Source organism: Triturus cristatus, chromosome 9 (genome assembly GCF_964204655.1).
Source record: "Triturus cristatus chromosome 9, aTriCri1.1, whole genome shotgun sequence".
NCBI lineage: Eukaryota > Metazoa > Chordata > Amphibia > Caudata > Salamandridae > Triturus > Triturus cristatus.
Genome location: NC_140592.1, coordinates 464,571,680 through 464,587,817, shown reverse-complemented (window position 1 = coordinate 464,587,817; position 16,138 = coordinate 464,571,680). Strand labels below are relative to the sequence as shown.

The window sequence follows — 16,138 nt, the reverse complement described above, 5'->3', positions numbered from 1 at the left end:
AGATTTTACCTGTGGTCAAATTAATTAACCCTTCTTGGGAGTTAGCTGAAGTTAGCTGAAGCCTGATCAATCTCTATAGTGCTAGTACTGGGTTTTGGAAAAAAATTCAGTTGAGGCAAATACATTGCCTGGTGTGAGAAGGAGTTTTGGTACTGCACTAGTTTAAGGTTTTCAGATGGCTTAACTTCTCTCACAGGCTTCTAAAGTGGGAGTACAAGAAAATAAAAAAACAAAAGTCTGTGTCGCCTGGAGGGTAGGGGATTTTCTTTGGAGTGCCCTACATGTTCTGTCCACCTCTAAATTTGGCAGTGGAACTGAGAGTCTGTTAAGTTATAGTGAATATGGTTAATTTACCAGTGTCTTTTTCAGATGGCAAAACAACAGAACTATCACTGGGTCAAAAGTAGATGGCTGTAATGTGTCCAATAAAAAAAGACAATGCATTCCTTGATTTTCATCGAGTGGCAAGGAAGAAAAGTCACAGATATTGGATATGCTGATTCCACATTCAGACTGGTATCTTACCCACGCAAGCCATCCGGGTCATGTCCAGGCGATATCCATCATAGCAGTCACAGGTGTAGCCCTCAGGGACCCGAATACAACGTCCATTCTCACAGCCGTTGAGAATCCCACACTCCTCCGCCTGAAGTCCCTCAAACTGCTCGTACCTGCCTGAAGACAAACACCAAGCAGCATCAGGATTAGAACCACCAGTAAATGTGTGTGTGTATGTGTGTGTGTGATGTCACATGGTCTGGTAACTGCTATTAAGTTTTTAAAAAAAGTCACATTCATAAGCACATGGCCAATTATATTGTACAGCTTAGGTGCTGAGCAATTTCTGCATCAAAACTTCTGGTCCATTTTGACCAGCTGATATAATGTTGTTTTCAATGTTGCTCCCATTAGTTGGTTTAAATGTTGGGCTAAAATTGCTCTCAACTAGTTTAGCACTATGTAATTTCACTGCAGGGAATTATGCTCAATTTCCTTGATGTCTGCATAAATCATGGAGTCGTCCATGTGTAGGTTCCTCGCGCTTTCCAAGATCCTTTGGATAGCTGAAGCAGTACTGACCTAATGTTAAGTGTATGATTGGTCGGAACCTGATGACATGAAGTGTCAGGTGATAAGATTTTTTGAACTGTGGTATTGCACAGGCATGTTTTTAGCACCACAGCACATATTTGTAAGGATGTGGTGTGTTGCTCTATTTCGTCTAGTTCCAATAATAGTTGTTTTGCTTCATCTAACGCAATGTTCATATTTATTCTACTGTAGAAAAAATATGACTAGTCTAACCAGGGCAGCCATATATTCCTGCCCCAAGTTCCTTCTTCACCTAGGTTTCCAAAAAGGTGAGTCTATAATATCTTCCAAAACACTCAAAGTACCTATTACATGCCTAGTGCTGCTCCAGGACACGCTTGAGCAAACTATCACTTGCATAATTTGTCATCCAATAGAAATCCCAAAGGTGAAATTGACAGACAATATGACGAAGCTCAACTTGGGATATTTATTAGATCAATTAACCAACCCAGAATATGAGATGTGCTGCCTTTTTTCTGCTAGGTTCTAGTCGTTAGAAGTTATAGTCAAATAAAAGACAACAAAAAGGATATTCTATGTAGATCGTATGTAATGTAATCTTAAAAATGTAGCAAGCTAACACTCCCGCTACCCAATCTTGAGAACAATTACAAACTAATACATCCGCACAGATGCCGTGGATAACTACAAAAACTGGCACTTATTACAGTCCTTGAAAAATACAAAAGTAGAAGGGTGGAATGTTCCTATTAATCACAGCCACTGTTAATTGTTAATTTTCTCTCGGCCCCTCATCCAGTACCTCGTTTTTGTAGTCACAATCCTTTTACAGACAGTGACGAACCTTACGCACATCAGCTTTGGCCCTGCTCTACTAGGAGCAGTAAAGCCCAACCGGTCACATTACATTCCCAACCAGACTCTACGTCAGTCACCCCTTTTCGAATTCTTTTTTTTTTTTAAATATTTTTATTGGTTGCAGTAAGTGTACATAAAAAAAAAAAAAAGAAACATCACTTCGACATTAAATATCAGTGCAAAGATTCAGCTTCCCAATTCATCACATACAAAAATAAGACCACCTCCCAATCTGGTCCAGAAAAAGTCAGATCAAATCTAATTCCCCTCAAGACTAGCCTCTCTCCACTTTGTGATAGGAGCCCAGATGCCTTCCCCGAAATCCCGTACTTTTTTCCCTTTCAGTGCATACAAAGCAATCTCAATATTATGCATACCTAATAATCTGGAAAGCCACATTTGAAAGGAGGGGGGTACTGAATCTTTCCAGCCAGCAGAGATTAATAACCGAAACACTGCCACAGAAATAAACACCAGGGCTGCCTCCGTTCTCCCTACTTTTAATCTGTTGTCCGTGCCTAAAACCATTAGTGTTGAGGACAGAGGTATTTTTTTCCCTAACAACATCTCCCAAAATTTTTCGATCTCCCTCCGTATTCCTAGCAGAGACTCACATTCAAAAAACATATGAAGTTGGTCTGCCTCGCCTCGCTTACATCTGGGACACATATCATCCTCCCTTATACCCCAAGCAAATAACTTTGCAGGTGTGTAATATAAATTAAACAACGTTTTATAGTGCTGTGCCCTCAAATTGGTTGATCGGAATATTTTCTTATTTAATAGGAGGGCTAGGTCTAGATCTATGTCGGAATTTCCCAATTTTAAAGCCAGAGCTGCTTCTGTTTTTTCTAAATCATCCTGTATTTCCCCACATATTAAATTATAGCATACCCTGATCTTCTCACTCCCTTTAACCAGCTGGTCGATAATAGGGAGTTCAGCTGATATTAAGGTCCTTGGTCTTACAGCCTTCAACCAGCTAATGACTTTATTATACAGTAGCCAGTGACTTAAAGAAATACCAAATCTATTTTGTAGCGCCACAAATCCAAGAATCTGATCTCCCCTCGTTATGTCTCCCAGCGTCTTAACTCCTAATTCTTCCCAATCTTGCAGATTCCTGTCTGCTACCATCTGCGGGAATAGTCTAGAATTATGTAAATGTACATAACGATGTATCTTTGGGATTCGGCAAAACTTTGAGATGGCTCTCCAAACCCCCCAAACACCTCCCAATACCTTAAATCGTGCCTTCCTATAATATCTACGGTCAATTTCCCGCATTAAAAGACCGATAGCTTTTCTCCCGACTAATAGCTCATATATTGTGGGAAGAGTCTGGCTGCCATGAAATTCCTGAGTGGTTTGTGACTCTGTCCGAAAAAGAATAGACATATGAATCAATAAACAAGACCAATGGTACAGCCTCAAATTCGGTAATACCAAGCCGCCCCTATCCCTAGGAAGAGATAAAAGGTTAGTAGAGCGCCTGACTCTTCCGTACTGCCATACAAATTTTATAAAAATAGATTCCAGGCCTTTAATTATTTTTTCTTCTATAAAGAGGGGTATAGCTCGAAATAAATAAAGAACTTTGGGGAACATTGTCATTTTCAAGACATTAACCCTTCCTATCAACGAGAGATGTAAAGCATCAATTCTTTTTAAGTCTTTTTCTATAGATTGACTTAGTGGACCAAAATTCTCATCGATAATCTTAGCTATTGAGGCATTAATTCTAACCCCTAGATATACAGCCGATTCTACAAATCTTGCATCTGTTCTTGTAATATTTTTGGAGCATATTATTTGCGTTTTAGATTCATTTAATAGATAGCCTGAGTATTCACCAAAATCCTTTGCCATTCGTATCAGCTCAGGGAATGCCTGGTGCGGATCAATCGTGATGATGGCCAGGTCATCAGCATACGCCAGGATCTTCGTTTCGTGCCCCTCCCGTATCACAGGTCTAATTCTTGGACAGCCTAATATCCTTTGAATAAGCGGATCTATGTATAAAGCAAAGAGAATTGGGGAACATGGGCAACCTTGCCGCGTACCACGACTTATTGTTATAGTATCAGAACTCAGACCCATAACCACGACTCGAGCGACTGGGTTAACATACATTGCCTTGAGTGCCCTTATAGCTTTCTCTCCAAAACCTCTTCCTGCTAAGATCCCCCAGAGAAAATTCCAGACCACCCGGTCGAAGGCCTTCTCTGCATCGAGCAGGATCATGGCCATCTCATCTCCCCCAACAGACTGAGCATCAAACAAAGTAATTGCCCTCCTAATATGATCCGTGGTACCACGCCCTGGTACAAACCCATGTTGCCACGGGGAGACCAGGCAACCTATGACCCTGCCCAACCTCTTTGCCAAAATTTTTGAATATAGTTTAGTGTCTGCGTTGATTAAAGATATAGGGCGATATGAGCCCGGTTTCTCCCTGGGTTTACCCTTTTTGTGGAAAACCACTATATTCGTTTCCCTCCATGAGTCAGGAACCACCCCTGTCGATACCACACCATTAAATAAGTCAAGTAAAAGTGGAATAATCTCTGCCGCCAAGCATTTATAGATCTCCAGTGGGATCCCGTCAGGGCCCGAAGCCTTACCAATGGGTAGTTCCTGCAGAGCTGTTGCTACCTCATTCTCATTAATATCCTGTTCCAACTCTTCTCTGGCAGCATTACCAAGCCTAGGACCGTTATCGACATACTCTTGAGCTCGTTGAGCAACTGGTTTTTCTTCAGTATATAGGACTTGATAAAAGTTCTGAAAGACCTGAAGAATATCCTTCGCTTCAGTGAATTCCATCCCATTATCTTCAATTTTGATGATATTATTTCTAACTCTTTCTTGCTTAATTTGTAATGCCAAAATTCTGCCGGCCTGCTCGCCAGTTTCATACCGTTGAAGCCTCACAGTTTGATATGCACTTACTGCCCTAAGTGTTACCAACCTCTGCAGATCAGCTCTTACTACTAACAATTTCCTTTGGCTCTCATTGGTCTCTCTGCCTTGTGTTATATCAGAGGTATGTTGTTCCTCGGCTCCTGCTAATTCTCTTATTAACCTTTCGACCTCACTCCGATCTTCTCTTCTCAATCTTGCAGCACAGCTTATTAATTCGCCTCTTAAGGCCGCCTTGAATGCCTCCCACACCGTATTTCGTGAGGCGCTAAATCTGTTAGCAGAGAAAAATTCTCCAGCCCATTTCCTTATATGATCTACAAATCTTTTATCTTGTAGAAGTTTCCTTTCAAAAGTCCACCTGGTAGGGACTCCTTCTGATCTCTCCACTTCGTATACTAACACCAAAGGGTTATGGTCCGATAGTAGCTTTGGTAATTTAGATATTGTAACTCTATTTCTTTCTGAATCAGATACAAAAAAATAATCCAACTTAGTATATTTCTGGTGAGGATTTGAAAAATACGTATATCCTGGATCTTTAGGCTCCCTCATCCGCCATACATCTGACAGACCATGTGATCTTATGAGAGATGACAGAGCCCTAAAAATCCTGGGTTTTCGTCCAGAGTAGACTATATTCGAATCCCAGTCAGCTGTGATATTTAGGTCACCACAAAGAATTATAGGGGTTACCCAGGTGGCTAGCTCTACTTCCAAAAAATCGAACATCTCTGGATCATCATTATTAGGCCCATACACTACGCATAATGAAAAGCCTTTTTCCAACTCGACTAAAACCCATCTCCCATTACTGTCGGCTTTAGTCCGTCCCACTCCTCCCAAAGAGGATCTTAACAAAACTGCTACTCCCCTATTTGACGAGGATTGTGATGAACAGACCCCTAATTCATAACCATTCATATGCATCAAATTCCTTTTAGCCCATGGAAGGTGTGTTTCTTGGAGACATAACACATCAATTTTATTAAATTTCACAAAGTGAGCTAGGTTTTGACGCTTCCTGTGATCATTCAGCCCACCAATATTTATAGTACAAATCCTAATATTCGTCATCCTGTGAATCTATTTGAAAAACTAGGGAAACAAGCACAACATAGAGCCTTAACTGTTCCCTACTAACAAAGCATCTGCACTGATAGTCAAACCTATTATATACCCAACTGCAACTCTTTCTCCTTTTTCCTGTTTTCAGACCCCCCCCCAGCCACCCACCACCCCCTCCAAACCCTGACATCCACCCACCCCCACCACCCAACCCTGACCTACCCCTAGCTGTGAAGCGCTCAGACCTTGTCTGTGCACGTGATGATCTACGGTGCATGCGGTGAAGGACAGAAAAGTAAATCATTACTAATTAGCCTCTAAGATCAACAACCTACAAAAAACATATGCCGCATGTGCAGAAAAGGTGATAGACAGTATAGTATAGAACATTTAAGCCATATTACATGACATTCACTTTTTTTTTTTTTTTTTTTTTGACTCCTTAACCCGACAAATAGTTGAAGTCTATTTCCCGGTATAATTGATAGAGTCCAAATACTCCTTAGCTTTGATTTCAGAGCTAAAGAATAGAGTTTTACCCTCCGATAGCACCTTAAGCTGTGCCGGGTTAATCAGAAAGGCTTGCATTTTCTTATCTTGAAAAGGCTTAATCAGCTCCCTTAATCTCCATCTTCGCTCAACTGTCGAATGACAATAATCCGGGCGAACAAAGAACGAAATACCTTCGCCGGATCTTCTTGCGTCCGGTCTTGCTTTTTCGGCAATAGACTGTCTCAGAATATAATTTCCAAAGTACACCAGTATCGCTCTGGGTTTGTCACCCCCTCTAATATTTTTGCGTACTTTAAAAGGTGTACGATGGACACGCTGAATCTCGGTAACCCAGTTCCAACTGGAGAGTTCTGGAAAAGCCTGCTCAAAGAGCTTGATGATATAGGCCTTTATATCAAGACCCTCCACCCCCTCCGGAACCCCCAGGACCCTCAGATTGCTTTGACGGAGCCTATTTTCCAACTGTTCTGTTTTCCACTGGAGGTCAACAACCTGGGCACATTGAGCATTAACCTTCGAGACCGAATCAGCTGCTTCGGCCTCCATTGATACTATTCTCTCTTCCAGGTTTGAAACTCTATCCCCGGTGTTAGCACAAGACTTAGATAATTTCCTCACAACGCCCTGCATCTTCCTCATTGCTGCCTGGGCCTTGCGATTATCCTGGCGTGTCTCCTCTCTATGTGCGATAATTTCTTTATGAATCGTCTCCAACAACGAGAGATTGGTATGATTGGCGCCGGGATCTTCCTGAGGTAGAGTAGAAGGTTGATTAAGGCTGATGTCCCTGCGGCTCTGAGTTTTATGCCTTATATCCAGAGGAGGTCTGGTTGCCGTTACTGGGGCATCCATTTCCAAATTGCTATCTGAGCCATCTTCAAACTCTGGGTCAGAGCTATCTTCGCCCTCTTCTGACCAACCGGCCCCCTCCGAAGTCGAAAAGAAACATTCACTTGAAGCTTTCTCCTTTTCAATGCAAGGGCCTCCCATTTCAGAGTCCAACTCGATTCCAAGAAAACCCATATCAGGGGCGTCCTCTAATTGTGTAGTTAGTATCTCCCCACTGTCAGCCATAATGTCAGCTGTATTGTCCGTATTGGCTTCCAACCTCGGTTTGGTTAAATCTAACCTCATTGAGTTCTGAGGCAACTGATCCGCTACTGCCTCTGCCTCTACCTGAGAGACAGTTTTTAAAGACGCTTTCTCTGCTGTCTCTGCTGTCTTGGACTGGGGGTACATTTCAGCAGGCATACCGTCGCCCTCCTGACTTATTACTGGCTCCTTACTAGAGTCAACTTTCGACCACCCCGTTGGTCCGCTATCCTTCAGTATGGTCGTATTACCCCCGGTCAGCTCAGCCGTAAGTGCCGTAAGTGCCGTGGCCTCTGCTTCCCCCGCCTTCTCCTTCTCCTTACCGGCTATTGGGAAAATGTCCGCAATTGAAGTGGGAGCCTGGCGAGTTTTCATCGTGCCTTTTCTTCCCCTCTCCGTTGAGAGCCCGTCTGCTTCGGCCTCAGTAGGCGCCTTCTTCCTTTGAGACGTTGTTTTCAACCCGGGCACAATTTTCGGAGCCATTCTACTCTCATCGGTCTTCTCCGCTCCGTTCCGCTCAATTCCGCTCCGTCTCCTCCGGGTTTGCACTGTTCTTGCTAAGCTCCGCCTCCCCGTTCGTCCGCGGGGCTTCCACCAAACCGAGGACGCTGTGCACAACACCTCAGCCTCTACCAGCCGGCAAAAGGTATTTCGTACTTCTGTCGTAGCTAAGACTATCAGCAACATCCTCTGCTTTCAGAAAACGAAATCGAAGGGGATTCGCATGCCATCACCCTTCCATGCGTGCTTAAGCGTCCCTCGATCTAATCATTCTGCTCTCAGCCTTCACCGCCACACTGCACCGGCCGTTTACACAGCCGCCATCTTGCTTCCTCCCACCCCTTTTCGAATTCATTGATAACCCTTGAAATGACAACACAGTGGAGTTTACAAGGGCTGAAATGTCTGAAAATTAAACTAAAAAATATTGACTCCAGAATATTGACTACCACTATATCATCCAGGTAAGAATATGGATGTAAGTGCAGATTTACTAGTTCTAACTCCACATCTGCGTACCTTAAAAATATATATTCACTTGCTTTGACAATATACTCCCTCATTAGGAATGGCCAGGAGTAATCTCTGTGATTTCTACACACCAGGAGTTACAGTTGTCGGAGTTCCCGCTAATTCTGGGGATGCGGATATAACAGGGATTTTGGGGTAATAACAAGCAGGAAGCAGTGTTTCTCCACTCATACCTGAAAGTTTTTATGCAGTGTTTCACATTGAGATTTCAAATCGTCTCAGCAATAGAATTAATCGGGTGAAACACACACAATTTCGGTGTCGGCTCCTCTACTAAGGCAGAGGAGCATCACCCCACTGCTTTTTGCAGTATAAAAAAGGAAAAATAAAATGATAATACCTGGATGTTATTATCATTTTATTTGTTCATTCTGCGGCGTTTTAGCAGGGCGGGGCGGATCTGCCATGCTGACAGAGCAGGGGAGGAGTGGTTTGCACTTCCTAAGTGCGCATGAATGATTGTCCGGCCGTCTTGGGCCGGCCAAACACTCATGCGCACTTAGCATGTTCTCCACCCAGGCTGCATTACAGCCAGGGTGGAGAACATGCCAATGCTCCAAATCCGTGGCTGAGCTCCGAACCACAGTGCTTAGTTATTGGCCAGGGGGAGCCTGGGTGATTCTTGCTTGCACAGGAGAAGCCAGATAGAGGACGGAGAGAGTGGAGGAGAGGCGGCAGCCAGCTGGCCGGCCGGCAGGTAAGTGAATTATTTTTTTAAACCTGCCCTCCTTCCCCTTTTCTCCCCTCATCCCCCACTGGTGCTTCCCCGGGGCAGCCGCCACTGCACAATTTAGAATTCTGATGGACCGGGTAACCTGGCAGAAAGCAGAACAGTGGATATAGGTATTTGACTAAAAAGTTAATATTTGATTGTGATCGAACAATGCAGGCCCTCACATCTACTCATAATGTGATTGGCCATTGACTGTGTTTCTAATTGCTCTGGATCAGATATGAGCCGCTGTATTTCATTTCCTTTTCTTTGTCAAGGTGCTATCGGGACAAAAAGTGGCATATTTTACAAACACCTAATAAATACATGAATACATAAAAGAGAATTCCATACTCTGGGACAAATTTCCTCTGAGATCTCAACAAAAGCATCAGTGATTTAGTGCAACCAGTCACCTTCAGTTCCAATGTCTAAACGTAATACTGGTGCTACCGAAATTCAGGACTGTGATTGTCAGTAACAAAAATATATATATATATTTATTTGTTCTTTAACAGAGGCTAAGGTAGCCTTTATTGAGACGTCCTCCCAAACCCTGGAAGCACAGGCCTGGTCTTCAGCATGCTGTACCAGACTATATCCACCCAGCGGTATTCCTCACAATGTCGACGTTCAAATATCATCCTGCAAGAATACTGTCACCAAAATATAGAGTACCGTAGTATCATCAAGATAAGTATATACAGATAGTATAGTATAGATTTACTATATACCTAAGATATCATACATGCTTCTTGAAAATATATATCTTTACAATCTGTAAATGTGGAGTAAAGAATAGTACAAGTATACTTACCTTTATGCACTTAACAATATAATGGTAATCAAAGTTTTGGTCAAAATATTTTAGCAGAACGATATTTTGTGACTCAATATTGTGACAAAGCTCCAATAAACAAATGGGTTATATAATATTAAGTAGGATGAAGGTACTTTTCCTGACCCTATGATTGCTTACTGGCCATACAGTGTCATGCAGGTGTGTTATGAAACACGGAAATAACCAAATAATATATATTAAATCGTAACTGTGCTACACACGTAGAGCTTAAGCCTTGATTTCCTGGAGCTAAGGCCTGAGGGAAGGTATTTTTCACACCATCTAAACTCACCAAAGACACCCACTTACCTTCATATGTATCACTTAAGCTTCTTGGTTGGTCTGGGAATGCGGAAAAGGATCCAGTATCTCTAGTCCGATAGCGCCACGGCTGAGAGGAACGGGTCTCTTCTGAACCAAACCCGGGCTCACTCGATGGACTCCTTGGCCGGTAACGTGTGCCAAAGTTCAGGCTGCTTGTATCATATCCAGAGTCCGGCCTCCTGTAAGGCACTCGCCCAGTCTCCTCACTGGGCTCCGCATAAGACAAGTCGGAATCAAAGTCTGAGGCTTCGTAGGATGGGCGGCTGTACAGAGAATCCCTACGGCCATAGGATGTGCCAGACCTTGATCCATAGCTATCATCGCCACCCAGTGGATAAGATTCATATCCTGGTCTGACGCCATCTCGTGGCCTCTGTGGAGGGGAGATCGCATATGGATCTGGCCCATAAGGCACATTGTAAGGTGGACCATATTCAGCAAACTCGTATGGGTCACTTGGCCCTGAAGGTCCATAAGCTGGCGGCCTCAGATAGTTGCACAAGCCTTCAAAATCATCTGTGAATTCATGAAAAACACTCTGTTAATGACTGATGCAAAGGTATTTTCATGAAAAGTGATAAGTCCAAAAAGACTGCAGTTACTATAATGGGAGCTATTAGTTTGCTCTGTTTTTGATTAGGGTTGATCTGTAGGTCAAAAAACAGTATTGAGTGATCAATATAATGCCAGTAATATATAATATCATTTTTCCATAAAATCATAGCACAAATATCAATGACCAAAATATTGAGAAGGCGAGTTTAAACAGGTAAGTATAGGTGTACTATTCTTAACTCCACATCTACGTATCTTGAAGATATACACATCATCAAGGTACCACTATGTAGACTTCAGTACAGTAAACCTATAAATACCTATATACACTTACACTGTCATTATTCTGGTCATCAATATTTTATTACAATATTATGACAGACCTATCTTAAAGACTTGATATCTAAAACCATTTCTCCTGCACCTTACCGTTTCCAAGGGTGGGTGGGTGAGTGAGTGAGTGGGTGAGTGAGTAAGTGGGTGAGTGAGTGAGTGAGTGATGCCCACAACTGGAGAATTTAACTCCTTTGAGAATACTCATGAACCTTCCAGGGTGACGGGGACAAGCAGAGACTCTGCATTCTGTTTCTTGCATCACTAGAAGTGTATTTGAAGCTAAATGCAAATGTAATATTTCATCAGACCAAACCAATGTTTAAAAGAAGAACAATTTTAAAGATTTCTAAAACAAACCATTTATAGCCAAACCTTCACTACGTCAAACTCAAGTAACATTTGAGATTTTAAGTGATATTTTTATTTTGCCATCTTTGAAAGACGCACCAAATTTGCTTAACCCCTTCTGTGCCACGCCCTTTCCCCCTCCTGTGCCGGGGGTTTTATTAGTGGGTGGGGTTCATGACGAGATAGTCTCGTCATGGGCACAGCGCGACCGTGCTCCATGACGAGACTATCTCGTCATGGGCACTGAAGAGGTTAACAATACTAGTACGCATTTGCTACAAAAGACCTTCAAAATTACCATTTGCCTTCGTAAGTGAAATATCTTTAAAATGACTTTATAGCTCTCACTTAGTGTAAATAGTGCATAACCTCATCTCTAAAATGAAATCAATAAACAACCACAAATTGAATGAATAAAAACTAGCAGGGTTCACCCAAACACTGCTGACCCTTTGGTCAAGCCTTTTCATTTAACAGATCTGGATCCTCTCTGATCTGTTTTGTTGCTCAGGATGAAACCTGGCCAGTATCCATAGACCAGGTGTTACTCAGTGACCCTTAAGAAGGGCAGGAAGGACAGAAACTTTGATCTTTATTCTAACACAAATTATTTGGAAATAAACATTCAAAAGAACTGAAAATCAAATGAGAAGTGTGTCTTGTCTATAATGAAAGAACAACTGTCATAGGTAAACTAGGCGACTTCTTGTGCGTCTGTGAGATATAGGGGAAACCACATGCCAAGAACACACCATGATACATGGATGAGACTAACATGTATATGACTGATTATTAGGGTCGGATATTTTGCTGCATTGTTATTATTGTGCTCTTTGATAAACTATTATGCATCAGCCATTCTCGTCACTCAAGTCTTTTTTCTTTGACCTCCCTCCCTCCCTCCTTATCTACACCCTTTAAATGGCACTATAAACGGTTGCGTCCATCTTTCCCACTCCCCAGCTGCGTCCCCCCCCCCGCAGTAACCTTACCTGAATCTCGAGTCGGACAAAGGGCACAGCTCATCCCCCAAGCTTCGCCATAGAGACAGCAACACTCGGTGTAGGTGGTCTGCCTGTCCAACAGGGGGCGCGAGCAAACTAAATCTGGACCAACTGATTGCCAGCAATAGGCCAGGCTGTCATCTAGGGGACATGAAATACTGTTAGTGTAGGAATCATATCATTCTACCAATCTTCCATTTTTCTGGCACTCAAGCTGATTTCAGAGACTAGTCAATGTTAATTAAAATGTTGTGATTAAGTTTTGTTAAACTTTTGATCAAGCAATACTTTCCCTAAATACCATCAAAAGAAGATTATCAATCTACATAAAGAGAGTAACAGTTAAAATATATTGTAAGTGAAATTTCTGGAATATCTTTGCCATCCTAATCCAGTGAAGTACACCTAGATGTTCTACAAAAGGAAAATGTAATTAAAATAAAAAGTGACAAAAGAGTAGGAGTGGGTTGAGAAAAAGATAGGGTGAATGCTATATGTAGAGGTTTAGTGTTGCGGGGAAAGAAAATGTGTTAATTACTAGTCACACATCTATTTCCTAACAAAATTTGGATTGCCACATCGGTAAAGGTGCAACACCCTGCCTGCTACATTCTAGTCTTGTTATAAAATTGCCTTCTTTTGAAAAGAAATCAGGGAAAGTATAAGTTTTGCTTTAGAACCTCAACCCAAAATTGTCCTTTGCTTAGTTATATAACAAACACATATCAAAATTCAAGACGTAAGAAAGCATTGTTTAAGGTATGCAGGAAATATTAAGAATTTGAAATTCGCTTTAAAAACACCAATTTAGATTTGGTTAGAAGATTTTAAATTTTTATACCATACTTAAGACAGCTTCCTTTGAAAGATTTCATTCAAAAATTTCTACGTATATAACATTTCTTAGACTGGTATGGAAGTAAAAAATAGCTCAAAGTGTTAGAAAGATGGCTTCTCTGAAGTAAGAGGTATTCAGAGTTCTCACTGTCCAACACCAGCTAGAGTTAGATAACTAGATTGTTCATGCAACTGAAGCCCCCCTGTGTGAGATTCAGACAGTATTTTAATATTTCAAAGTGATTCATAGCAGTTGTGTCAGAGAGTAGACAGAGACAGTGAAGAGATATGGATTAAGAATGAGTGATCTGCCATCACAGCTGTGAGTGACATGGAATTCTCTCTGAAGAGGAGAATACAGGCTGGAAGTGTATGTAGGCTTCAGGAATATGCTGTGTTTGTGAGCAGAAGAACGGATTGTATAACAGCATTGATTACATGTCAGTAAACTCCACTGAAGAGCATGCATTTGGAAATTAGAGAACACATAAGAGCTATCAAACCAGTGATAACAAGGGGAGGGGCTTGCATTTGATTGCATGATGAGCTATCCCAGTCCATTCCTGGACCCCTCAGACTATTACTAAAAGCATGAAATAAAGTGCAGAAGGACTAGTATTGCTTAAGATCTCCAGTTCAGGTATATTGGCAGAGTAATATTCTGAATGAGGTTCCATCAGAGTTCCACGGGCCAGTAATACCATGGTTAAGTGATTACAATGAAAATAAAGGAGATGCATTCAAGTGATCTTGATGAGAGTGAAAGAGATACTGCTCATGCACATGGGTCAATGGCTTTGGTCTCTGCTCCACTGGCGGAGGAGAACCTACTCTACTATGAGATCCTTACTTGTCTTACAAGGGTCTCTCTGCCTTTTAATACTACCACTGGTGCAAAAGTTGCACTTAAGGCACACAAGTAAGCCGAACAGTGTTTGCCTGGCTCTACACAGCATACATTTTGTTTTTCCGAAGCCAGTGTTTAATTTAGAAGAACAAAATTACAATGGTGCCAATGCGTTGAGAGTTTTAATTCAGTGATCGAGCTTCCTGCAGGATCCTCAACCCACCCTGAATAGGGCTGGGGCGCTCACAGTCAGTGACCTGGTCACCTAGTGCTGGACAGTCCTTTTGTTCAATGGTTTCCACTGATTTAGAAAGCTGATTATCCACCAATGGAAACCCTGGAGTTCCTCCACCTTTGAATGAGATGGGATAATTGCAAGGTTGGCGGGCAGGACATCCATTTATATTCTGTCATCAATTAAATTAATTCCTAGGACAAAGACATTTTTCATCGAGCTTCCTATGCAACTAATGTGCCTGGCTTAAAAATGTATTGGTTCTCCGTGGCTGTAATAGATTAGCAAACCAGAGTACAACAAGTGTTACAACTGAATAACTTGTAGGGAAACATGAAGCAAAGTCTGATGCTTGTGTAAAGTCTCTACACCTTACCTTGGGTTTGGCTGTTGTTAGTTACACACCTCCTTTCTGACCCATCGAGGATGAGTGGTGGCTCACATCTGCAGTAATAAGAGCCAATCGTGTTCACACAGTCGCCACCCACGCAGGCTTCTTCGTCGAGACACTCGTCATTATCTGAGAAACAAAGAGAAAATTGGTATGTTGTCATGTATACATAATAGACAGAACCACTTATTTTTCCAACAATGCCCTCAAATCTGTATTGAGCCCACCATTATGTCTTCCATTTTATTTTACAATACCACTTTCTCCCACAAATTCTCTTGCTTCTTCTAAAAGCAGGCAATCCTATTGGCATGCTCACTGACCTTTCCTAATATGTAATTTCCTGGATATTGTACCAGGACATTGTTCTTAATTGATTGTGCAAGCTCTATAGCAACCATCCTGATTCCTGTAGCGATTTAAATAAAATCTATCATCATCATCATCAAGAAAGCTTTATTGCGATTCGATAAAATCATAAAAGCACAATCATAAAATCACAATTTTCATATAAATATAATTTCCAATTAATTAGGAATTTAAAAAATACAGAGAAACAATGAATGGTGAATCAGTAATCAAGGTGGTTTAACGAAAATCTAGCCATAATGATACTAATATATCAGTGGATAATTCTTGCTAGTAATTTCCTACGGATTAGCCACATTGCAAACAGGAACTTTGAAACTGAGACCACAATAAGTGGGTTTGTGTCGCTTCTCAAAATCCTAAAGAAATCAAGATAGCTCCTAAGGCCCAAATTTAAACATAACTGTATAATCCATTTTTTCCGAATGCCATCATACGCAGGACAAAAAAGCACGACATGAGTCATGGTTTCCAATTCGGTTGAGCAGCCCGGGCACACATGCTGTGTCCCACTCACCCATCGATCAGTAAATGAATATAGGGGCAGGGTGCCATATCTGAACTGTAAATATAGCTTCTTTGCTAAGATAGGCTGTATGACGTCAAGATCAGGCACAAAGGCATAAAAACATTTGCCGTCAAGGAAAGCATCAGTCAGACTTGATGGTTTAGCCGAGCTATAAGTTTTCAGTAAAAAGTAATCTTTAAATGTTATGGCAAGAGATTTCTTGGTGATGCCTAAAATTGAGTCCTCAGGATTATCCCAGAGGTGAGCAAGACCAATCTGATTGAGTGTCT

General features: G+C 41.7%; 1 protein-coding gene across 4 annotated transcripts in view; it reads right to left on the bottom strand.

Moving 5' to 3' along the window:
* LTBP4 (latent transforming growth factor beta binding protein 4) overlaps positions 1-16,138 on the bottom strand; it is a 1,245,426-nt gene that overhangs the window by 6,687 nt on the left and 1,222,601 nt on the right. For all 4 annotated transcript variants that reach the window (XM_085625396.1, XM_085625398.1, XM_085625397.1 and 1 more), the window contains 4 exons: positions 14,957-15,100; positions 12,650-12,802; positions 10,404-10,934; positions 526-675 (listed from right to left, as the gene is read on the bottom strand). In XM_085625396.1, coding sequence (XP_085481522.1) covers positions 526-675; positions 10,404-10,934; positions 12,650-12,802; positions 14,957-15,100 — 978 coding nt within the window. The remainder of the gene's footprint in view (positions 1-525; positions 676-10,403; positions 10,935-12,649; positions 12,803-14,956; positions 15,101-16,138) is intronic.